The following is a 23,502-nucleotide window of genomic DNA, read 5'->3' as shown; positions in this document are numbered from 1 at the left end:
GGATCTACATTCTTTTGCCTGTGAATATCCACTGGTCTCAGAAAATTCCTCCCCGTGCTGAGCTATCATGGACCCTTACTGAACTATAGTCAGTCAAAATCAGTTTATTTCTGGGCTCTCCGTTCTATCTGATTGATCTGTATGTTTTTCTTATACCAGTACCACATCTTGTTTAGTCAACCTTTGCAGTAAGTTTTGAAATCAGGAAGTTTGAGTCTTCCACTTTGTTCTTTCTCTTGTGGGGTAATGGCACCCAGGGCCTGAACTACACCTGGGCCCTGACATTGTTCTTTTTAAATTAAAAAAAAATTTTTAGTGGCCAGGGATTTAGCTCAGTGATTCTACTGCCTGCCTTGCAAGCACAAGGGCCCGGGTTCAATCCCCGGTACCAAAAAAACCCATTTTATTATTTTTTGGTACCGGGGATCAAACTCAGGACCCACTGAGCTAAATCGACCCCAGCCCATTTTTCTTTTTTTTTTTTTAAGGATTGTTTTGGCAGGGTCCCTTTCATTTCCATCAGCGTTTGGGATAGTAGTGTCAATTTCTCCAAAAACAACAGTTAGGATTTTGACAGAGACACATATTGTATCTGTAGATCACTTTGAGGAGTGTAGTCATTTTGACTTCCACTCTATAAATGTAAGATGTCATTTCATTAGTTAATCTAAGTAATTTAAACCCCAGTATTTTAGAGAGAAAGGACTGAGGAAGTTCCACCCATGAGTTTTCTGAAAGGTAGTACCTGCTAGATGGGAGGACTCAGTAAATACCATCATGGGAGCCTCTGAGTGATTGAATAATATTTCCTTTAAGGGAAGTGCTTTTGAGTTGCTTATGGAGAAGAGGTGTTGGAATACTAACGTCTAGAATTCCAAGGAATGCACAGATGGTCCAGGTTTTTAAAATTTTTTTTTTTTTTTGGTATTAGGGATCGAACTCAGGATCTTGCACTTGTAAGGCAGGCAGCAGAACCACTGATCTAAATCTCCGGCCCTTTCAGACTTTTTATAATGCACTGAGGATATGGATTCTGGGCTGAGATCAACAGGTGGACTTTGGAGTGGGGCCTTGGTTTGTAAGTAATGTCTGAGGTTGCCCTCGTTCTCTTTGTTAGGGCAGTGGAGAGTTCAGAATTGGTATCTGAAGCCTTGGTAGCACACAAGACAGTAGGCCAGAAGCTTCATGGCAAAATGTGGTGGCTTCAACTCTTGTCCCTCTGTGTCAGCTTGTCTGCAATCTGCCATCACAGGACTTCCTGGCTGCCCTGGTCCTGGTCCTGGTCCTGGTCCTGGAGGGCCCTGGTTGGACTCGTTAACAGAGAGCCTCCCTTGTGCGTCACCTGTTGGTTTTCTTCAGCACTGTTCTTTAGGGTCCTGGGTTTTAGTGTTGCTCAGTTTCCTCCTGACAAGAAAGCTGCTGCTGATCACAGCAAAAGCTTCTCTAGCTTGATTTGGCCACCGGGTAGAGAGCGCAAGAATGGAGGTTTGTGGAAAAAGGGCTTCTTTCCAGGCATTGTCTGTCATTTGTTCTGTCATTTTCTAGTCTGTCTCAGCTGCCATTGAGGCCCAGTTCAGAACTGTTCTTTTGGATGAGGGAAGGTGAGCACCTCTGGCCCTGCTGGCCCTTGTACCTGACATTCCTTTGGGGTCTTGGGATTTCTTTAGGTTTCCACACAAGAAGCTGGGCTCCCAGGGCCTGCATTTGAGTCTGTCTCCTCCGTTTCTGTCCTCAGAGAGGGACTGTGTGCTGCCCTCTCTCGGCACTGACTTGAGTCCCTTAGAAGCTGCCCCACGGTGCTGCTGGTCTCCAGGTTTGAGGGAGTTGGTAACAGACACGCACTCTTCCTAGAGGGGGAAGCAAAAGGTGCTGTGGGCTAAGGGAGGGAGCAGTGTCCTAGATTCCGCTTCTCTGAAGTAGCCGGGTTCTCTGCACCTCTCCTCATCCTGCAGGCTTCGAGGCTGCCACCCTACTTCACGTGCACATCTGTGCAGTTCGCATCGAGGCTTTGGAGCCCACACCTCTGCTTCTGGCTCTGATTGTGAGGGAGAAAGGTGACCTCTAGCTTCAGTTTTCTCATCTGAAGAACAGGGACATAAGGCGTCCAACTAGGTTATAATTGGGAAGTTGAGGTAACATCATGTAACATGATGACTGTAGTGCCTGCGTCTAGTGAGTGGTTAGAATACTGTCACCATTGCTTATTGCATCGTCCTTGTCACCCTTGCTGCTTCCTCTTGGCATTCTTTGTTGCTCTTGGGCAGCTGCTAAGTTTGCAGGTCCATAGTCCCTTGTGCATTGTTCTCAAACCCCCAGATCTCTGGGAACTGTCTGTATCATCCTTCTTATTTGGCAGCAGACCTGACTTGGTGTGATCCAGGTAGTATGTAGGCTGATGTGTTACACTATAAGTGTGAGCAAGGTGGAATCATTCACATGTGTGCCTGAGGCGGCTGTAAGGACAGTGGGAGGAGACCTGGGTGACCCTCTGCTGCTTAAAGGAGGAATGACTTACGTGGGGGCTGCTCCTTCCCCAGGCAGGTGGTGGCTGGGTTGCTTGTGGGTACCCTGCACCCTGAAAGCCTGTTCCCCCTTGTCCCTTCCTCAGGACAGGCCACTAGCTCCAGAGCTAAGGCAAGGCAGAGTCCCAGGCAGGGCAAGGGAAGGTCAGGATGCATGGGCCAGCAGAGCTGCAGCAGCAAGTTGGGATTCAGAGCAAGTCGAGTGGGTTGAAGATCAGAGCAGCTGTGCTTCCTGAGGTGAGCACTTGGGCCCACGGAGACCTGGCAGGTTCCTGGAATACTTTGGGCTACTGGCAAAGGAGAGACTGAAGGATCTGCCCAGGTGTCAGTGGCAGAGGGGACATATTCTGTGAGACTGGCAGCTCCCTGCAGGGACGGCTCACTGTACAAGGATTGTTGGCTGTGAGGCTGTGTTCCTGAAGAAAGGTGGGCTGCTTTTCTTCGGATGCAGTTGGATGTTCTGGGATGCCCCTGGGGTGGCAGGGGACTGTGCTTTTGTGGAAGGGGGTCTGGACGGAGAGCCCTCTTCACTGACAGGGTGCACAGAGGCAGCTTTCCAGGTATGTGAGCCACCAGAAGGGTGGGGCATCCTGTCCGCAAGTGACAGAAGGATGGTAGCACGCTAGAGGGTGATCAGGTGGGTGAATGAGGGCTGAAGCATTGGGTGCCACTTAGAGGGTTTTGGGGTGAGCAGTGTGCGTCACCCGATGGGGACTAACCTCTTCAGAGAGTCCTTCCCACCTCAGGTGCTGGATGCAGCGGCATCTTGGATCCCAGGTTTGTAAGAGGCTCTGGGCTGTGGCCAGGATGTAGGGCCTGGAGGCAGGAGCTATAGCCGTTTCATTTGACATTCAGCATTTTGTGTCTCTTTGTATTGACCTCTGCTTGCTATGCTTTCTTTAGGTCATAGGGAGAGCAGCACTTGGAGCCCCTTTGGAGGCTAGGGTCTCCCAGGGCTCCTGGGTGCTGGGCAGTGGGGTGAGCGCCATGTGATGCCCTCTGTCCTGTGTCCTGTCTCAGAGGGAGACCAGTTGCAGGCACCTAGACTTGCCTGCAGTGGAGCCTGAGCCCATTGCAGTGGGCACGGAGGGGTTCCAGAGGTAGTGTGTGAACCGGTCCTGCCATGGGGAGGCTGCAGTGGGCGGGGAGGGGGGGAGACAACAACAGAGGTCAGCTGTGTGACCCTCTGCTACCTTCGCCTGGCTGCATTGGGCCTGTCCTACAGTAGGGGCCAGAAAGATCATGAGCCAAGGGCTTGCTGCTGCTGGCAGAAGCAGGGTGCTCCCTGTGGTCCTGTCTAACAGGGGGTTTAAGATAGCCGCCTTTATCCTCTCTCAGTCCTGGAGCAGAAGTTCGAAATCAGGAGGCAGCTGCAGGGCTAAGCTGACTCCAGGTCTCGTGGAGGATCCTTCTCTGCCTCCTCGCCGGAAGTCCTTAGTTTCTTGGTGTGTGGACAGGGCTCCCCTGTGTCCGTTTCTGTCCTCACTGTGGTCCTCTCGGGGGCATCTGCTTGTGTCCTGACAGCCCCATACAGAAGGACCCAGGTCTGCTGACTAGGGTGCACTTTAGTGGCCTTCCCCAACCTAACCACCTCTAGAGAGCCCAGCTCCGGCACATTTCAGAAGTACCAGGGCTTAGGGCTTCATCTCTTTCTGTGGGACACAGCTGAGTCTGGAATACCCTGTCTAGGGGTCCTGGCACCCCTGTAGCCTTGAATCTCACCGCTGTCCTGTTCTCTGCAGAACCGGGCAGTGGGTCGGCCCAAGGGGAAGCTGGGCCCATCCTCCACAGTGAAATTGGCTGCCAACCGAACGACAGCAGGAGCTCGCAGGCGCCGGACGAGATGCCGCAAGTGCGAGGCGTGCCTGAGGACAGAGTGTGGAGAGTGCCACTTCTGCAAGGACATGAAGAAGTTCGGGGGCCCCGGGCGGATGAAGCAGAGCTGCATCATGCGGCAGTGCATTGCGGTGAGTACCCTGTGCCGCTGCAGCCCTGCTCATTGGGGTGGGGACAGGGTCAGGCCAGTGCTCTTCTGAGCCTCTGCTTTCCTGCCATGTGTCATAGTCTGGTGGTCTCTTACCCCCTCCCTTCTTGTTATGGCTAAGTACTTCAAAGTCCCCTCATTAAAGATGTTGGGGCAGCCTGTCCTGTCTTTAACTCCATAACCAACATTTACAGTCCATTTCGTGAGGATTGTGGGCCCTTTACCTCCAGTCTGCCTGCCTCAGGGTTAGAGGTATGGGTGAAAAGTCAGTGACCCTCCTTAGGAGGCCGCCCCAGACAGAGAGGAGTGGTAGTGGGTCCAAGGAGCTGCTTGTCACCACTTCTTCGGCAGTTGCTTGGGCCACCAGCTTTGCCCCAGTGCCAGGCAGCTTGGCATGGTCCCCCTGATTCCTTCCTCTACACACCCACACACACGTTGCTGTTCCCCAGGCCCAGTGGCTATTCTTGTGGGAGTAGGCATTCCCGGTCCCCCTGGAAAAGCTGGCTTAGTTGAGGGGGGGAGGAACAAGATTCCTGGGCACTGGTGAGCTCTGCACAGGGTGAGCCTTTTCTCCCTGACTGATGCCAGTATCCCTTAAGCCCAGTGGCATCTTCCCCTTCTCCTTGCACACACGCCCTGCTTGTGTCTTTTGTTAACTTGTGATTTAAAAAAAAAAGCACCCACTGTAAAATTTACTCATAATCATTTTCAGGTGAGTAGTGCAGTAGTGTTACCCATATATGGACATGGTCATGCAGCTGATTGCCAAAACTTTCATTTTCCAAAACCAAAACTGACTGGGCGTGGTTGTGCAGGCCTGCAATCCCAGCACTCAGGAGGCTGAGGCAGGAAGATCACTGCGAGTTTGAGGCCAGCCTGGGCTACATAGTGAAACCCTGTCTCAAAAACAAAAACAAACCAAAACTCTGTACACATTGAACTCCTGGAAACCACCAATCCATTTTCAGTTTCCAAGAGTTAATGCAGCACCTCATGTAAGTGGAGTCATGCTCTGTTTTTTGTGTCTTAATATCCTCAAGCTTTATCTATGTCGAAACATGCAACAGATTTTTTTTGTTGGCACTGGGGATTGAACCCAGGTCCTCTGCATCCCCTACCCCTCTTTATTCATTTTGAGACAGGGTCTCACTAAGTTGCTTAGACTAAGCATCCTCCTGCCTCAGCCTTTTAAAGTGCTTGAGATTACAGGCAAGCATCAGTATGCTAAGATGACAGCTTCTTTTTAAAGGCTAAATAATATTCTGTTGTACAAATACAACATTTTTTGCCTGTTCATTTGTTGATGAACATTTGCAATGCCTCTCCATCTTATTATCCTGAATAATGCATGCAGTGATCATGGACGTGCAAGTCTCATTAGGATTCTGATTTCCATTCTTTGGGATGTGGAGTTGCTAGATCATGTGTAATTCAGTTTTTATTTCTTGAGGAACTTCCATACTGTTTTTATTTTTTTATTTTTTTGGCACCGGGGTCGAACTCAGGTCCTTGCGCTTGCGCCACAGGTGCCGGAACCACTGTGCTAAATTCCTAGCCCCTTCCGTACTGTTTTTCTTCACAGCTATACCATTTTACATTCCTATGAGCAGTGCACAAGGGTTCTCATTTCCCTAAATCCTTGCCCACATGTTATTCTCTGAGTTTTTATTTTTTAAATCTAATGTTTTTGATTTGTTTTGAAACAGGGTCTTGCTATCTAGTTCAGGCTGACCTTGAACTCACTAAGTAGCCCAGCCTCCTGAGTGCTGGGATTATAGGCATGTGCCACCACACCCGGCCAAATTTAATTTCTTTTTTTAAGACAGGTCTCACTATGTACTTTAGGCTGATTTTGAACTCACTGTGTAGCCCATGCTGGCTTTGCACTCAGGATCTTTCTGCCTCAGCCTCCCAAGTGCTGGAACTACAGGTACATTTCACCACACTCAGCATTTTTCTTTTTTCTTTTTTTTTTTTTTTGAGACAGGGTTTAGCTCTGTAGTTTGGGCTGCCCTTGAACTCACACTCGACCCTAGGCTGGCCTCAAATTTGCAGTGATCCTCCTGCTTCAGTCTCCCAGGTGCTAGGATTACAGATGTGTGCCACTGATGCCCAGCTGTTTGTTTCTAACAGTGGTCATCCTGGTGTGTATGAGGTAGCATCCTGTTATGTTTTTGATCTGCATTTCTGTAATGACAAGTGATATCGAGCACTTTCTTGTGTACTTGTTGATCATTTGTATGTCTTCTTTGGAGAAATATCTGTTTCGTATCCTTTGCTCATTTTTAATTGGGTATTTCTGGTGTTGTTGTTGTGAGGTTGTAGAAGCTCTTCATATATTCTGGATATTAACCCCCAGGATCAAGTATTATCTGTTGTGGATGCATTTTTCTGGTGAAGAGGGTCTGTGTGACCCTTTGAATTTGAACAGGATTTTTTTGGGGGGTACCAGGAATTGAACTCAGGGCCTCATGCTTGCCAGGCAGGCACTGCACGCTGAGCTACATCCCCAGCCCTTTGAACAGGATTTTAAGGATCTTGTCTGGAGACTGTTGGTTTGGACAAGTGTCACCTAAACCTTAACTGCCTTCTCCTCTAGTGCCCAGGGTCCAGTTACAGGAAACCTTTGTGATTGGCCTCATCTTTGCAGCTCTGGTGCCTGCTGCCATGCCGGGCACATGGGCCATGTTGGTAGGAGTGAACCTGTCTCCTGTCAGCTCCAACCCCACAGGCTTCTTGAGCCATCCAGTCCTTCGGAGTCTCTTTCCGGCCTTCTATATTTTCCCCTCTGCCCCACACATGGCCTTCCCGCTCGATGTGTGGCGTCTCCCTCGGCTTCCTCCAGTGGCTTCCCTCCCCTCCAGGATCTCTGCAGTAGCTTTGCCCCTGGTTCCCCTCTCAAGCTGCCACGTGTCTCAGAGTCAGTGTCCTGAGCCCAGACCCTCCTCTTGCTGCACACCTGTAGCTCCAGGCTGCCTGCTGCGACCCCACACTGAGTGTGTCCTGTGCAGACCTCTCTGGCCTTGCCCACTTGGAGATCTTTCCTCCTACTAGTCGGCCTTGCTGCTTCAGATTACACCTGAACACAACTTTTTCACATTTTCTTGGATTTCAGTGAGTTGTGTCTTTGTCTTCTGAAATACTTTGAGGAGAACAGCTGTCCCATCACTTCCACACCTCTCTTAATATCTTGTTCTGGGCGTTAGCAGATGTTGTTAGGTGTTGGTTGGATGATAAATGGCTCTTGTACCTGCAGTGTTCTGTGTGGACTCAGGTGTCTGGCCACTTTACAGACTTTTCCACTTACAGCCGAGCATATCCCAGCTTGTTTGAAGCTCCTGGGAAGCAGTTTAGTAAAACCTGTGCCTGTGCGTCTTCTGCATTCTGTACTCATCAGGGCCAGGTGAGCAGGTGGGCATAGGGCTGACCTGGCCTCTGCCCTTGGGCTCCGGCAAACTTGGTGGTCTTGGAGCCCCTTTGTGGTCTAAAACCCTAAGGGCCCCAAAGTGCCCTTGTTCATGGAGTTTACTTACTATATCTGCTACACTCAAGGCTGTGCGTGGTGGTGCAGCCTGTAGTCCCAGCACTGAGGAGGCTGAGGCAGGAGGATTGCCATGAGTTAAAGGCCAGCCTGGGCTATAGTGAGACCCTGTCTCAAAAAAGGGCTAGGGGTATAGCTCAGTGGGGCCACATCTGCCTCGGAAGCAAAAGGTCCTGAGTTTGATTCCCGGTACCTCAAATTAAAAAAAAAAACCCTACTGTATTAAAAGTGAATTTATAAAATACTTTAAATTCATTTTGAGAATAAGAAACTCCTTACTTTTTTTTGTTACTGGGGATCGAACTTGGGTCCTTGCGCTTGCGCAGCAGGCGGTGAAACCACTGTGCTAAATCCCCGCCCCCCCCCTTACATATTTTTTAAATGAAGATAAAACATCTTTATAAGAAGCAACTATATTGTCCAAAACAAAAATAGGAAGAGTGACGGTTTTATGTCTTTGTGAATCTCTTGTGTCCAATTCATTAGAAAGGACCTGGATTTCCACATCTGCTTCTGTGCTCCAGTCTGTGGTATTAGGTTGTTTTGGGAGGAGGAAGAGGAGAACTGAGATTCCACAGATAGATGACTGGACAGGGAGGAGGAGTGTGTGAGTCGTCCATGCAGGTATATAAGCCCTGGAACTCAACAGGCAGTGGCTTTTTAAGGCCAGTTGAAGGTGGGATCAAAAACTGTACCAGTGAGCTTTTCATACCGTTATAGTAGAAGCCATCAGTCTTGCCTTCTGCTCATGCAGGAGGTTATAACATTAGGCACGGGTCATTTGGAAAATGTTGGCTCACTGAAGGAGATTTTCCAATATTGGCACATTGTACTACTAATACTTACGTAGAAATCTGTGTACATATGTATATAACATATATACATATAAAATCCTATTTTTTAATCACCAGCCTGATTTTAATCAATCAGAAAAGCTTTGGGAAGCCTTCCAGTTCATAGTGGCTCATGTAAATTTTCCAAACTTCTCATCTTTCTTCGGATACTTGAATTTTGTCATTTGCACCAAATACTACTAGTGTGAGTTATGAGTATGCGTTTTTCTGGAATTGACAGGCTTGCTTCTTTGATCTTCAAAAAAAAAAATGCCAACTGGTTTCCTCAGTTCTTTCATGTAACAGGAGGTTGTGTGGAGAAGGTGGTCGGCTGAGCTCATAGCTCAGCCACAAGCACTTTTCCTCTGGTAGTGAATGTCCCTCAGTGTGCAGATGTGCTGTGCACATACTTTGTGTGGAAGGATGTGTGCTCAAGGGTCGAGGTTTTCATAAGATTAATAATCCAAGACATTCTTTAGTGAACTGGGGATCTTTGCAGTGTGTGTGATGGCTGGGACAGCTAGCTGTCACCTGGTGCTGAGGAGCCAGCGGTTTTGGCCCCCAGTGCTTGAGCACCGTTAGGGCAAATATCAGCCCATGGAGTAGGCAGTTGGTGGCTTCCTCTTGGTCTGAAGACAGCCCTTCCGGAGGAGGCCTGATCCCTGCTAGTGTGATGAGCCCCAGCCCTCCACGGGTCTGGACCAAGCTCCCACCCCATCTTTTTCAGGTCTTTTATGAGTGGAGACCTTGCCTGACTCCAGATGTAACTCTGGCCCCCATCTACCCTCCCTCACGCCTGGCCCTCCCTGCCCTGTTATACCCACCTGTCTGCTTCCCTTCACCAAAAGATGAGCTTAGGGTGGAGAGATTTTAACCTAGCTCTCATAGAGTAAAGTACTTGACATGTAGAGGTCGCAGCCTGGTAAATGTGTGAATGAATGGGCAAATATGCCAGGCTCCGAGTGTGATGTCTCCTGGCAGGCCCAGGAGAGCAGCTCAGTGTCCCTGACCTGGTCCTGGTCCTCCAGGCGTCTGTCTTCTTCCCCCCCTGCTGACTTGTGTGTCTCCTGGCTCCTCAGCCAGTGCTGCCCCATACCGCTGTGTGCCTTGTGTGTGGCGAGGCAGGGAAGGAGGACACAGTGGAAGAGGAGGAAGGCAAGTTCAACCTCATGCTCATGGAGTGCTCCATCTGCAATGAGATCATCCACCCTGGCTGCCTTAAGGTGAGCGGCCCCTGGGACCCCAGCCTACTGCGCTCAGCCCGGGGCTCTGTGGTGCTGACGAGGGGCTGGGTCCCTGCCCTGCAGACTTCAGGAGGTAGGGGGTGGCACCGCTTGCTGAATTCTCCGAGAACTGAGTCTGGGGATTCTGTATCACATGATGGCCCCAGAGCAGCAAGAGTCTGGAGTGGTGTCCCCGAGAGAACGAACCCCCTACCACCACCACCTTCCAGTACCTCAGAGCCTTTAAAAGGGTCCCGGCGTCTCAGGAGGTGGAGAACACAGGCTGGGTGCTGGAGCAGAGCTGCAAGGGGGCTGGTCGATGGAGTCTTGCCTCCTGGCTTCTGGGAGAAGACCTGGGCCAAGGAGGGCGGGTCCCGAGTGACAGGTGGTTGCTTTCCTGTGCCTCTGCACCATAAACTGGTTCCTTTGGTGTACCTGGGGAAGGGCTGCCTTGTGGGTGACCTCTGCCTGCCTGGCTTTGACAGTAGGTTCTGCCTTGGAAAGGAAGAGACTACTATGGGCCAGCACATCCTCCTGCCCTGAGAATGTGGAGGGCAGGTGGGCCAGGAGGGTGCTTAGGCTCCAGCTTCCTCTCAGCAGGGATGATGGGTCCGCCTCACACCCTTGTCCCAGCCAGAGAGAGGCCCACAGATAGCCATGCCCTTCGGAGGGGCTGCTGCGATTCCTTGGCTTTGGGAGTCAGCCCTTCCCATTGAATTGGCTACTTATATCCACCCCTCCCCCAGCTCATGTGTATGACATGATCCATGTTGGGTCTTCTCTGTGTGCATGGCCCTGAGCAGATTGCTTTACCACACCCCTCACTGAATCCTCCCAGGCATGGTGAAGTAGGCCGGCTCAGCCCCAGCTCATGGGTCAGGGCACAGGCCCGTGGCTTAGGGCTGGCTGGGCCAGAAGGTCCAGCATTTCAGTCCTATGCAGCTGTGTTTTCTTTTGACTGGAAATGGGATGGGCATGGCTTTGGGGACCCTGTGCCCTCCAGGCCCGGGCCTGATACCCCTCCCTGTCTGCTGAGTCGAGCCTATTCTTCCAGATTAAGGAGTCAGAGGGTGTGGTCAACGACGAGCTTCCAAACTGCTGGGAGTGTCCGAAGTGCAACCACGCTGGCAAGACCGGGAAAGTGAGTGCAGGCTCCAAGTCCCTGGGCGGCGGGTGGGCGGGGCGCGGGCCTTTCGGGGACCAGCCTAGCAAGTGGTCAGGCAGGGGGCGCGGTGGCTGGGCAAGTCCAAAGATATACAGTCGGGTTGTTCCTTCTCCCTTTTTGGCCTACAAGCAAAAGCGTGGCCCTGGCTTTAAGTATGCCTCCAACCTGCCCGGCTCCCTGCTCAAGGAGCAGAAGATGAACCGGGACAACAAGGAAGGGCAGGAGCCTGCCAAGCGGAGGAGTGAGTGTGAGGAGGCGCCCAGGCGCAGGTCGGACGAGCACCCCAAGAAGGTGCCGGTGGACAGCATCCTGCGCCGAAAGTCGGATGATGTGCACCTGAGGAGGAAGCGGAAATATGAGAAGCCCCAGGAGCTGAGTGCACGCAAGCGAGTACGGTGGGAGTGGGACGGAGGCCGGGAGGAGGGCGGCCTGGCTGGACCCAGAGGGTGGGTGGTCGGATGGGAGGGGCCGCGGGCAGAACGGGGATCCTGGCCTCTGGCTGCCCTGAGCAGGTCCCCCAAGTCCCAAGAGCCTGGCCCCAGAGGAAAGAGGGAAACCCAGCGAGTCACTGCTCTTCCCACCCCTTTAGGCCTCGACGCTTCAAACGTCCCCCGGTTCCTCTCACCTCTCGCCGAGGCCCCCTCTAGGCAGCAGCCTCAGCCCCTGGTGGAGATCCAGTCTCACTTACTTCCAGCAGCAGGTGCTCCCATCCCCCGCCCGCCCAGACCCGGGGACACGAGTCCCGGGCTGCCCCCTCCGCGCCCGCCTGCCCTGCGCAGCTGCCCCCAGGCCTGGCCCTGGCTGCGGCCAGCTGAGCTCTGAGGAGAGCAGAGCCCCTGAAGTTGCCGCTGGGACGGACCTCAGAGGATCCCGGCGGCCGGGCTCCGCCCACTGCCCTTGCCGCCACCGGCCACAAGGTGGCGCCTGGAACTGCTCCGTTCCAGCTGCTGTGGCGGCCGGGATGCCTGCAGGCCTGTGCTCCAGCCCCGGCCGGCCGGAGCCAGGCTGAGGTGATGGCGTCTGCAGGCTCTGGGTCTGCCGGGTGGGAGTCAGCGGGCGGGAACCCTCGGCCATCCTCCTCCTCCTCCTCCCCGAAAGCAGCAGGCAGGGTCCATACTGCCAGTGAGATGGGAAGGAGGAGATGGCACTTGGGGGTGGTTTCCCTCCAGCCCGCGCTGTAGACTGGGCTCGTGGTGGGCTTGGGGGTAAAGGGGACCACATTCCAAGAGCCTCGGGAGCAAGCTCTGCATCCTTTCTTCCACCACAGCTAAAGCCTGGCAAAGAAGATAAGCTTTTCAGGAAGAAGGTACTGTCCTCCCTTCCCTCCCTGTGCCCCTGGTGCTCCCATCTGTGGGCAGTGCCTGGGGCCCAGAGGTCCTGAGGTGCCGGTCGGGAGTCTGGGGTGGGTGCTGTGTGCTGACCGTGGGCCTCCCACCTCTGTCCCTCTGCTGCAGCGGAGGTCCTGGAAGAACGCTGAGGACCGGATGCCACTGGCTACGAAGCCCCTGCGGCGCTTCAAGCAGGAGCCAGAGGATGATTTGCCTGAGGCGCCCCCCAAAAGCAGGGACAGTGACCACTCACGCTCTAGCTCGCCCACCGCAGGGCCCAGCACGGAGGGGGCCGAGGGCTCGGAGGAAAAGAAGAAAGTGAAGATGCGCCGGAAACGGCGGCTTCCCAATAAGGAGCTGAGCAAGGAGCTGAGCAAGGAGCTCAACCATGAGATCCAGAAAACAGAGAGCAGCCTGGCCCATGAGAACCACCAGCCCATCAAGTCAGAGCCCGAGAGCGAGAATGAGGAGCCCAAGCGGCCGCTGGGCCACTGTGAGCGGCCCCACCGCTTCAGCAAGGGGCTCAACGGCACCCCCCGGGAGTTGCGGCACCCGCTGGGCCACGGCCTGCGCAGCCCGCCCCGGGTCATCTCCCGGCCCCCACCCTCTGTGTCCCCGCCCAAGTGCATCCAGATGGAGCGCCACGTGATCCGCCCGCCCCCCATCAGCCCCCCACCTGACTCGCTGCCCCTGGACGATGGGGCGGCCCACGTCATGCACAGGGAGGTGTGGATGGCCGTCTTCAGCTACCTCAGCCACCAAGACCTGTGTGTCTGCATGCGGGTCTGCAGGACCTGGAACCGCTGGTGAGGGCTCACCCTGGCTCAGGGCTCTGAGTCATGGCTCAGACTGGCCCATGAGTGGCGTGTGTCCCCGCTGGAGTCACTTGCGGCACTTTCCTGTGAACCTCCGTAGAGCTTAGGCATCCACTGGCATACAGGGAGCTGCCGAGGCCCTGCCTGTGTGTTCCTGTCAGGGGCAGTGCCTGCTTGCTTTCCGTGTACCTCTCTGTGAGCTAAGGCAGCACCAAGGTCTGGCCTTGTCTTCAGAGCAGGCCTAGGCAGGATTGGGATGCCGCTGGACTTGAACCCTGGCCGAGGCATCTGAGCGGTGTGAGGCCTGCCTCCTGCGGGCACATCCTGGTGGGGCTGTAAGGCTAACAGAAGTCGGGTGGAAAGTGGGTCCGGCACCTGCAGCTGGGTGCCTGAGCACAGCAGATGGCACTAGATGGAAGTTCTCTGAGGGTGGAAGGTGGGGAAGCAGTCACAGCTGAACAGGGGCTCCCCGGTGAGCCCCACCTCTGACGATGCCCCTCCTGCTGCCCAGGTGCTGTGATAAGCGGTTGTGGACCCGCATCGACCTGAACCACTGCAAGTCCATCACGCCCTTGATGCTCAGTGGCATCATTCGGCGCCAGCCCGCCTCCCTTGACCTCAGCTGGACCAACATTTCTAAGAAGCAGCTGAGCTGGCTCATCAACCGCCTGCCTGGTGAGCCCTGGGGCAGAGCCAGAGTGTGGAGTAGTTGGACTGAGCGCCCGCTCACCCACCCCACACCTGTCTCCCCAGGGCTCCGAGACTTGGTGCTGGCAGGCTGCTCCTGGATCGCAGTCTCTGCGCTCTGTAGCTCCAGTTGTCCGCTGCTCCGGACCCTGGATGTCCAGTGGGTAGAAGGGCTCAAGGACGCCCAGATGCGGGATCTCCTGTCCCCGCCCACAGATAACAGGCCAGGTAAGCTGGGGGCTGTGCTGGGCTGCCAACCGACTGCATCTGGTGCTGGCGTCCTTGGGTCTTGTCTGGCCTCAGCCCTTCCCTGAAGGATGCAGGCCAGAGTCCTCATTCCCTCCCCAGCTGGCTTTGGGCACACGGGGCTGCAGAAGGTGGCAGAGGCTCCTTTGTACACCCTGGGGACCTGCACTCTGTTCACTTCCTGAGGGCAGAAGGCTGGGGCAGGGTGAGCCTGAGTCAGTGCTAGGGCCAGGGCCCGCCCACAGCTTAAGTGGCCGTGTGGCTGATGGCTGCTGGGTGCAGTGTGTTTCAGGGTTTCTAGATTTTCTCATTTTACCAGAGAATCTAGACATCTAACTTTGGAGTGGAGTCTTGTGAATTTTAAGTGTTAGAATTTTTATTTGGGAGGAGTGCTTTATGGCTAAGTGAAATTTAAGTGTTACACTCCGTCGGTAGACCACTTAGGGTGTCTTGTCAGCTGCCCCTCACCTGCCTGCCCCCCAGGTCAGATGGACAATCGGAGTAAGCTCCGGAACATCGTGGAGCTGCGCCTGGCAGGTCTGGACATCACAGATGCCTCCCTGCGGCTCATCATCCGCCACATGCCCCTGCTCTCCAAGCTGCACCTCAGTTATTGTAACCACGTCACAGACCAGTCCATCAACCTGCTCACTGCGGTTGGCACCACCACCCGGGACTCTCTGACCGAGATCATCCTGTCAGGTGCGTGGGGCTCTGCGTCTGCCCAGGGCCTCTCTCTGTTAGGTGCTGGGATGGCCAGGGAACAGGACAGCCAGCTCTAGAGGTGAGGCATGCACGGCATGGGTCTATTCACATCGTATTAATTCCAACTAAAGCAGCAGAGTGGTGTCTGAGGGCAACAGTGGACTGAGTGCAAGGCGGCCTGGCACAGGCGCTGCAACAGTAGCTACCGTGAGCCCAGGGCCATGCAGTCAGGGTTCCCACCATGGCCAACAGTTGTGTGGAAACTCAAGCTCTGCCTTTGTGGGCCTTTGTGGGTGTCACCTGTGTGCCCCTCTCCACCCTGCTGTCAGGGGCCTGTGGGAGAGGAAAAGGAAGCCCACAGATGGTTCCAAGGGACAGTCACCCCTTTGCTGGCGGGTGGGCAGGAGTTGGTTTAAAGGATGTGGACAGAGGTGGCGCTGCCAAGGTGTCTGATATCTCAGGGTGGTCAGGCCCGGGGCTGTTGGGTTTGGACGAGGAGAAATTGAAGAGAAACGACACTTCAATCTCTTTCTGCTTTTTTTCCTTTTCAGAAATGACCAAGTATTAAAGGGCACCCTTAGTCTTACATACTTCCCCGTTTACTTCATCATGTTCACGTGTTCTGGAATTGTTTGTTTGCTACAGTTGTGCCTAATAAACCTTTTGGTGGCAGGGATTGTCCCACCAATGAGGGCGAAGGAAAGAGCCATGTGATGGGGGTTCCCCAGTGCCACCAGCCTGCAGCCCAGGGAATGGGCTGGTACGGGTGACAGCTGCCCTTTGAGAAGGGCGCGGAGGCCTCAGGATGGTGGAGCTGCTGCGCTCCTGGTGCTCAGTTTTGCGGTTTCACCGACGCGGTGTGCAGCAGAGCTCAGTCTCCCTGCAGCACCGGTGTCATTTTATTTCCCACCACAGCACAGTGAGGGCATCTTCTTGCCTCGTACATACAGAGCTCTGCGTTCTTGTTGCGAGCTGTGAAGTCTGTGCAGACAGGCAGTGTCTGTCGGCATGCCTGATGGCTTCTAGTTTGGTTTTCCCCTCCCATCAGTATGAGTAGTGGAGTTAATGATACAGTTTCTGCCACAAAACAGAAGGTAGTTAGCCTGTTTTAGGGTTCGTAAAGGTGGTTGGAGGATCTGGTCTCAGGATAAATGAAATTGCAGTTCTAGCTGCTGCTGTTCAGGCTGAATTTCCTCCTGGAAATATTTAGTGAGCGCCGAAGCATCCTTGTCCTTCTCTTTCCATCCTTATGTCACCCCTCAAACTCTTGCACTCTCCTCAGTCTTCACTTCCATGTTTCCACGTAGTGAGTCTTGCTGCCATTTCCATTCAGATGTGTCTTTATGAAGTTGCTCTCACAGAGCCCAAGGATTTACTGTTGTGTCCTCTTGGCCTGCCCTCTCCTCCCTCTATCTTTACAATTTTTGGTTAAATTGCTAGTATTTGTTATGACCACATAAGATGAGTCACTACTTGCAATCCTGCCTCAGCCTCCCAAGGGCTAGGATTATAGGTGTGCACCACCATGCCAGGCTATTCTCAGTAGTTTATTTTGGGACTCAGTTCTATTCCATTGATCTGTATGTGTCCTTACATCAGTACTACACTGTTTTCCTTGCTTTAGTTTTTCAGGCTTGCTTGGGCAAGTTGGGATCCATTGTAATTCTATCTGAATTTTTTTTTTTTTAGTACCGGGGATCGAACTCGGGTCCTTACGCTGTGCAGCGGGCGGTGAAACCACTGAGCTAAATCCCCGGCCCCACTTTTTTTTTTTTGAGTTTTATTATGTAGTCCAGGCTGGCCTCAAACTCACGCTGATCCTCCTGCCTCGTGTGCCGCCACCACCTGGTACCACTGCATTTTTTTTTTTTTTTTTTTTTTTTTTGGTACTGGGGATCAAACTTGGGACCTTGGGCTTGCAAGACAGGTAGCAGAACTACTGAGCTAAATCCCTGGCCCCCCACTGCATTTGGTAAAGCCATTAAACCAGAAGCTCTAATCTCATTTTATGCAAAAAGTTATCAACAGACTGGGAGGCTGAAGTAGACTGGCTTGAGCCCAGTTCAGCCAGCCTGCCACTGGTGGTGAACCTATGGCATGTGTGCTGCAGTGAGCTGGTATCATTGGAACCCCTAAAAGGTTTGCCATCACTGGCTAGGCAATACACTATGTCTCAAAAAACCCACGACTAGCATGTTTGAGTCAAAATTAATTAAACCCAGTTGATCCATCTTGTAAGGATACCTAAAATGTTTACTAATAATGACAAGTAACATTACCTTTATTTCTATTTATTTTATGCCTGATTTATTCCCGTGCCATAAGTTTTTGTTTCTTCAGTTTCTTCTGGGATATCTTTTTCTTCTGTGCAGCTTCCTCCTCTGGTTTAGGAATAATTAGTTCCTTTTCAGTAAGGATCATCTCAGTATGGCAGGGGGAGCTCATGTATGGGTTAATCCGGCCATGAGCTCTGTAAGTACGGCGGCGCATCTTGGGTGCTTTGTTCACCTGGATATGTTCAATGACCAGAGAAGCTACATCTAAACCCTTAAGCTCAGCATTACTCTCTGCATTTTTAAGCATGTGCAGCAAAAATTCAGCACTCTTTTTGGGCCACCGTCCCTGTGTCCAGCCCCACTGTTTGGCCTGGGCACACCTACCAACCCACCACTATAATGCCTGAATGGCACACATTGCTTCTTTAATGTGACATCCTTCAGATACTTGGTGGCCTTTTGGATATGCATACCCTTGATGGCTTGGGCAGTTTCACGGGTGTTCTTAAAGTGAACATGAAGATTTGAGCCTCTTGATTTGCATGATTTTGTGGGGTTTTCTAGGTCAAAAGAGAATTGAACCATTTTCACAGGTCACCTCTGGCCACTTACAGGAAGAGCTGAATTTTTAGATGATATTTCTAGTTCTGCAAAAAAAAAAATACATTGGGGATTTTATAGCAGTTTCATTGCATCTAGATTTCTGAGTGATACTGACATCTTGAGGGTATTAAGTCTTAAAACACAGACAAGGAAGGCTTTGTCCTTATGGTACTATAAATGGACTTATTAATTTTCTGTCATACTGTTTATTGGTATCATTTAGAAATCCAGCTTGTTTTTTCACCAACAACTTTGCTGAAGTTGTTAGTTTATTAGAAAAGAACCTTTTTTTTTGTTGCGACACCCAGGGATCAAACTCAGGACCTTGCACTTACGAGGCAGGAGCAGCACTGCTGAGCTAAATCCCTAGCCCTAAGAACCAGTTTTCTTTGGTGAGGGTGGGGTGATTTTATTTATTTATTTATTTACTTACTTACTTATTTATTTGACAGGGTCTCCCTGTGTAGTTCAGGCTGGCCTTGAACTCACTGTGTGGCCCAGGCTGCCTTCAAACTCCAGGCAATCCTGCCTCAGCCTCCGGAGTGCTGGGATTACAGGAGTGCACCACCACGCCTGGCCACGGGAGGGATCTTTAAGGTTTTCTGTATAGAAGATTGTGTCATCTGCTGAGCGTAGTAGCCCACACTTGGAATCACAGCTACTTGGAAGGCTGAAGCAGGAAGATTGCAAGTTAAGGCCAGCCTGGACAATTTATAAGTGAGACCCTGCCTCAAAATAAAAGTATCGGCAATATGGCTCAGTGGCTGAGTGACTCAGTACTGGCATCTGCAAACATAATCTTATTTTTCTTTACCATACATGTCTTTTTTTTTTTTTTTTTACTGCTTTGATCTGTCTAGAACTTAATTTTTGTTACCTGGTAGGAGTTTGTCTTTATGGACTGTACTGTTAGAGGTTTGTAACACTTAATTCTGGTCCTTTCATTGAGTATCTGTTTTTCACTATTATAAAAGCTGAGAAAAAATACCTTTAACTTATGGTAGCCCTGGGCATAAAGAATTTCTACACTACCAATTTTATATTTTGAACATTTTCAGACAGAAAAACTGGAAAACAGCAGTGAACACACTTGTGCCTTCCGGGATGCAGCAGTGGTGAATGCTGTGTGATGCATTCGCTCTCTCCCTGGGCTTTTCTGTTTGGTGGTTTGAAGATGCAGACTCCACTCACCCCTACATGCCTGTAAACCTCGTGTGCACAGCATCCTAGAATAAGGACACAGTGCTGTCCACCTCTGCAGCATAGAGGGAGAATGACCACATGCCCTTCTGTTCGTCAGTGAGAGTCAGGACCTGGAAACTCACCAAGAAATAGTTCAGAAGGCAGCCTGTGCTGGGCGTGGTCACACAACTGAAACCCCAGCACGAGGATCACCATGAGTTTGAGGCCAGCCTGGGCTCCATAGTAAGACCCTGTCTCAAAAACAACAACAGGGCCGGGGATTTAGCTCAGTGGTTTCGCCGCCTGCTGCATAAACGCAAGGACCCAAGTTCGATCCCTGGACAACAACAACAAAAGACAACCTCTCATGTTTTCTAGGAGCATCCTTTAATATCCCACAGCCTCAAGATTGAGTTAAGTTATAATCTTTTTTGTTTTGAGACAGGGTCTTGCTATGTAGCTCAAGCTGGCCTCAAACCCAGCTCCCAAATGCTAGGATTACATGTGTGCACTACTCCGCCCTATTCAAGTTGAAAGTTATAATCAGGTTACAATCTTAACTGCAAAAGTCGAATGATGAAAGATGGTGTATAATGAATGCTAGCATACAGTTTCTTCAGAAAAATCACTGTCCTATAACTACTTGATGGGGGAGGGGGCTGGGGATTGAACCCAGGACCTTTGCACTGAGCTATTTCCCTAGCCCTTTGTTTTTTCTTTTTTGGTACCAGGGATGGGACTTGGGACCTTGCACTTTCGAGGCAAGCAGCAGAACCACTGAGCTAAATCCCAGGCTTTTTTGACCTTTTTTTTCTTTGTACTGGGAATCGAACTCAGGGCTTCATACTTGCCAGGAGCCCTTTGTTTTTTATTTTGACACAGGGTCTCAGTAAGTTGCCCAGTTTGGGCTCAGACTTGTGATTCTCCTGCCTCAGCCTCTCGGAGTGCTAGGATCACAAGCCTGTGCCACTGTGTCCAGCTATACTTGATTCATTTTAAATTGAGACAGGATAGTTATTTTCCCAATATAAGATAAAATTATTTCCTTATATTTTCATTTCGCTCTCTGTGACACCTGGACCACATATTGAACAGGCCTTCTTATCATTTGCTGTCTTCAGACAAAGGGCTGGGGACGAAAAGCAGCCCGGGTTTGGGTTCATTCCCACCACTGCTTGTCCCCAAGTCCTTAGCAGGCGCCACTCACACACCAGCCTGACAGCCCCAGGCCTCTGTAGTTCTCTCAGAGAACATCTTTGGCACCCAGGATTTGTTTGTTGGCTCCATGGTATCATTTGATTTGTTCTCTGTCCCATTTCTCCTGGGAACTACAGGTGAGGGCCAAGGGCTTGCTTAGATCCAGGTTAGACATTAATGGCAAGAACACTTCCTGGATAACAGGTACAGAGGTGGCTCCTGCTGTGTGCTTCCTGAGGGTGAGCTCCCAGTGTGGGACCCTGGTCACAGTACAAACGGGACAGGAGTGCACCCTGACTGCAGGTTTAAAAACTGAACCTGGAGCCCAAGAGCCTTTCAGCCAGGCAGCTGGATGGAGGGGACGGTACCTCCGGGAGCCCCACACTCCCTCATGTGTATCAGGCCTCCTCCGACAGCCTTGGAGCTCAGCTACCCCAGGGGGAGGTATCACTACCCGACTACCACCGATCCCACTGGCACCTGGGCCTCAGCCCCAGGGGTGTTTATGTGGCCAGAGCTGTAGGGACACCGTGAGTGGCTCTGACTGGCTAATGGTCAAAACCCAAGAAAAAAGGCCTGTTAGCTGAGTGTGGTGGCACACACCTGTGATCCCAGCACTCAGGAGGCTGAGGCAGAAGGATCATCACAAGTCCATGGCTAGCCTGAACTACATAGCAAAACTACATGTCTCAAAAAACAACAGAAAAAGCCGGGTGTGGTGGCGCACGCCTGTAATCCTAGCATTCAAGAGGACTGCTGTGAGTTTGACACCAGCCTGGACTACAGAGCAAGACCTGGTCTCAAAAAAAGGAAAAAGTTGGAAAAGTGATGAAAAACAAAGCAAAAATAATACGGAAATAAGTGTTTTCTCATATTGACAGAATCCCCATCCATCTGAAATGAATCAGGTTTTGAATTTGGGGCCTGATTTCTCTGGCAGAATAGCAAGCTAGTATGCTAGCACGCAACACTCCTCCTTGTTTGAGCATACAGCGGCAGCGATCTTGGGGAGATACCTGAGGCATTCACTAAAATCACTTGGACAAAGTGTAAGGCTACAGTTTTGTGGTATTATGAAGTGAATCTAGGGCCTTTGCACTGAGCCACGTCCTTAGCCCTTTATTATTTTCAGATGGGGTCTGGCTAAGTTGCCCAGGCTGGGGTCAAACTCTGTGATGCTCCTGCGTTGGCCTCTCTCAGTACCGGGATTACAGGCAGGCCCCTTGCTCAGCATAGGAAGCGTCCCAGCACCACCTGTCTGAGGTCTTGAAGCCCTCTTGCCTCAGGGGGACTGAGTCGTCTTCACGGGTGTGCACTACACCAGAGGAACTACCACTGCAGAGGTGCCCGTGGGGATCCGGGTGCTGGCTGCCTCAGCTGGGTGAAACAGGTCACTAGCAATGCCAGGGGGCTCCAACTTGGCGCCACCTTGAGGAGGAAGGAGCTCTCCCTCACCTGGACGGCAAGTCTCAGCTGGGTGTTACTGGCATTGAAGCCACTTGGCTGTGGCTTCATTTCCAGAAGAAACTGGCAGAAGAGAAGTCCACTCTGTGAGTGGTGCGAGCTGCACGCACATAAGCGCTGTTAGCAGAGGGGCTGCTGTGCTATGCCCTGCATGGGCTTGGGGAGACAGTGAATGCACAGCTGTGCACATAGCAGTGGTGTCAGGAGGAGATTCCAAGCTGACCCTGTAGAAATGTGGGCACTGGGCACCTGGAGGTGGCCCTCGACGGCATCAGGCAGGAAAGCGGCTGCCAGGATCCGGTCTCTGCAGGATTCTGACAGGAGACCTCGTAGGCAGAGGCGGCCCTGTGCCATCCATGAGTCTCACGTGGGACCCTGGTCAGGTGCCAAGGGTAGATGGGGCACAGCCCAGCACACACACTTGGGCAGCTGGAGCCTGTCCTCACCCAGGCGCTCTTGAGCGAATACTGTTTCCTCTGAGGCACGGGCTAGAAAACCTAGCAAGCTTCCCTGGCTCAGTTGCTGAGCGCCGGGTCTGGGGTCTGCAGGCCCCGTGCCCTCCCCCTCATGTCATCTCCTCTTCCCTGCAGACTGCAATAAGGTCACTGATCAGTGCCTGTCCTTCTTCAAACGCTGTGGGAACATCTGCCATATTGACCTGAGGTACTGCAAGCAAGTCACCAAGGAAGGCTGTGAGCAGTTCATTGCTGAGATGTCCGTGAGTGTCCAGTTCGGGCAAGTCGAAGAAAAACTCCTGCAGAAACTGAGTTAGTCCAAGGATAAGCGTGTAAATACGGGGCAGGGCGGGGAGTGGTGGCAGGGAAAGACGCTATAGCCACGGAGGGCTTTGTTTCCCACTGGAACTCTGGACCGGGATTGCAGGCGACAGCGATTCCGTGTGCAGGTCTCGCCCAGGGAGAGGCGACCCACCCCTCGCCGGCAAGTGAGGGGCGCCTGCTCTGCTCTGTGTGGTGACCACACTGCTCTCCGGACCACTTCTCAGGCAGCCTTGGGACGAGACGCTCTGGTCAGGGGAGGAGGGCTCACGTGGGCAAGGGGTTGGGGGTTGCTTTGGTGGTGTTTTTGTTTGGACACCCAGTTCCTTGCAAGGTTGAGGGTTTTGGTGTCAACATAATGTGGACCACACGCCACATCTGCGGCCATCCTGACACATTTTGTTTGGTTTTGTTACATCTTACATTATGCAGAACTATTTTTGTACAAATTGTTTAAAAGTTATTTATGCAAGGTTTGAATGCATACCAGTGTTTTTATTGTCTTGAGATTGCCAACCTTCCTGGTTTCCTTCAGGTAGGAGAGAACTCAACCTGTACTTCATCGACACAGATGTGCCCAGACCTGAGCTGGTGGGCAAGTCTTCCACTTAAAAGCATGTTTAGCTGGAAGCCAGAGCCCGCTGTACACATCAGGAAGCCACACAAGCATGTTGTGGATAGATGTCAGTTATAGTCAAAGTAAGACACGTTGTTGCCAAGTTTCCTCCATAGAGAAGTCACTTTTCTCTCAAGATTTTACAATTGAAACTTCAGCCTTTGTACTCAGGAGGGGTTTGCTCCAGCATGAGCTCTTGTACCTCACATCGAGCTAATTTATCCTGTGAGTCAAGGAGTAGAATAAATGTGCCCACAAGGCGCTTCTTTTCCTTTGGTCCTCCCCTTTGAAGTGAGTTGAGTTCTCACTTAGGTTCGTGAGCTGGCTGTTTGCTAGTTG

The 23,502-nt window shown here is 51.9% G+C and overlaps 1 protein-coding gene across 19 annotated transcripts in view; it reads left to right on the top strand.

The window, feature by feature from the left end:
• Window positions 1-23,023, top strand: part of Kdm2b (lysine demethylase 2B) — a 111,706-nt gene extending 88,683 nt beyond the window's left edge. For 11 of the 19 annotated variants that reach the window (XM_087198296.1, XM_087198294.1, XM_087198295.1 and 8 more), the window contains 11 exons: window positions 4,265-4,489; window positions 9,960-10,103; window positions 11,158-11,245; window positions 11,390-11,658; window positions 11,858-11,968; window positions 12,536-12,574; window positions 12,723-13,402; window positions 13,923-14,086; window positions 14,165-14,326; window positions 14,828-15,046; window positions 22,362-23,023. In XM_087198296.1, the coding sequence (XP_087054422.1) occupies window positions 4,265-4,489; window positions 9,960-10,103; window positions 11,158-11,245; window positions 11,390-11,658; window positions 11,858-11,968; window positions 12,536-12,574; window positions 12,723-13,402; window positions 13,923-14,086; window positions 14,165-14,326; window positions 14,828-15,046; window positions 22,362-22,543 (2,283 nt within the window). In that variant the 3' untranslated portion in view covers window positions 22,544-23,023. The remainder of the gene's footprint in view (window positions 1-4,264; window positions 4,490-9,959; window positions 10,104-11,157; window positions 11,246-11,389; window positions 11,659-11,857; window positions 11,969-12,535; window positions 12,575-12,722; window positions 13,403-13,922; window positions 14,087-14,164; window positions 14,327-14,827; window positions 15,047-22,361) is intronic. The other 8 variants (XM_004843847.4, XM_021257515.2, XM_004843849.4 and 5 more) reach the window with 2 other exon arrangements.
• The last annotated feature ends 479 nt before the right edge of the window (window positions 23,024-23,502 follow it).

This window comes from Heterocephalus glaber, unplaced genomic scaffold (assembly GCF_053883595.1).
Source record: "Heterocephalus glaber isolate CG9 unplaced genomic scaffold, H.glaber_assembly_v1.0 deba00001687, whole genome shotgun sequence".
NCBI classification, from domain to species: Eukaryota; Metazoa; Chordata; class Mammalia; order Rodentia; family Bathyergidae; genus Heterocephalus; species Heterocephalus glaber.
Note: the sequence above shows the minus strand (reverse complement) of the source record. Positions and strands in the feature narration are given on the sequence as shown.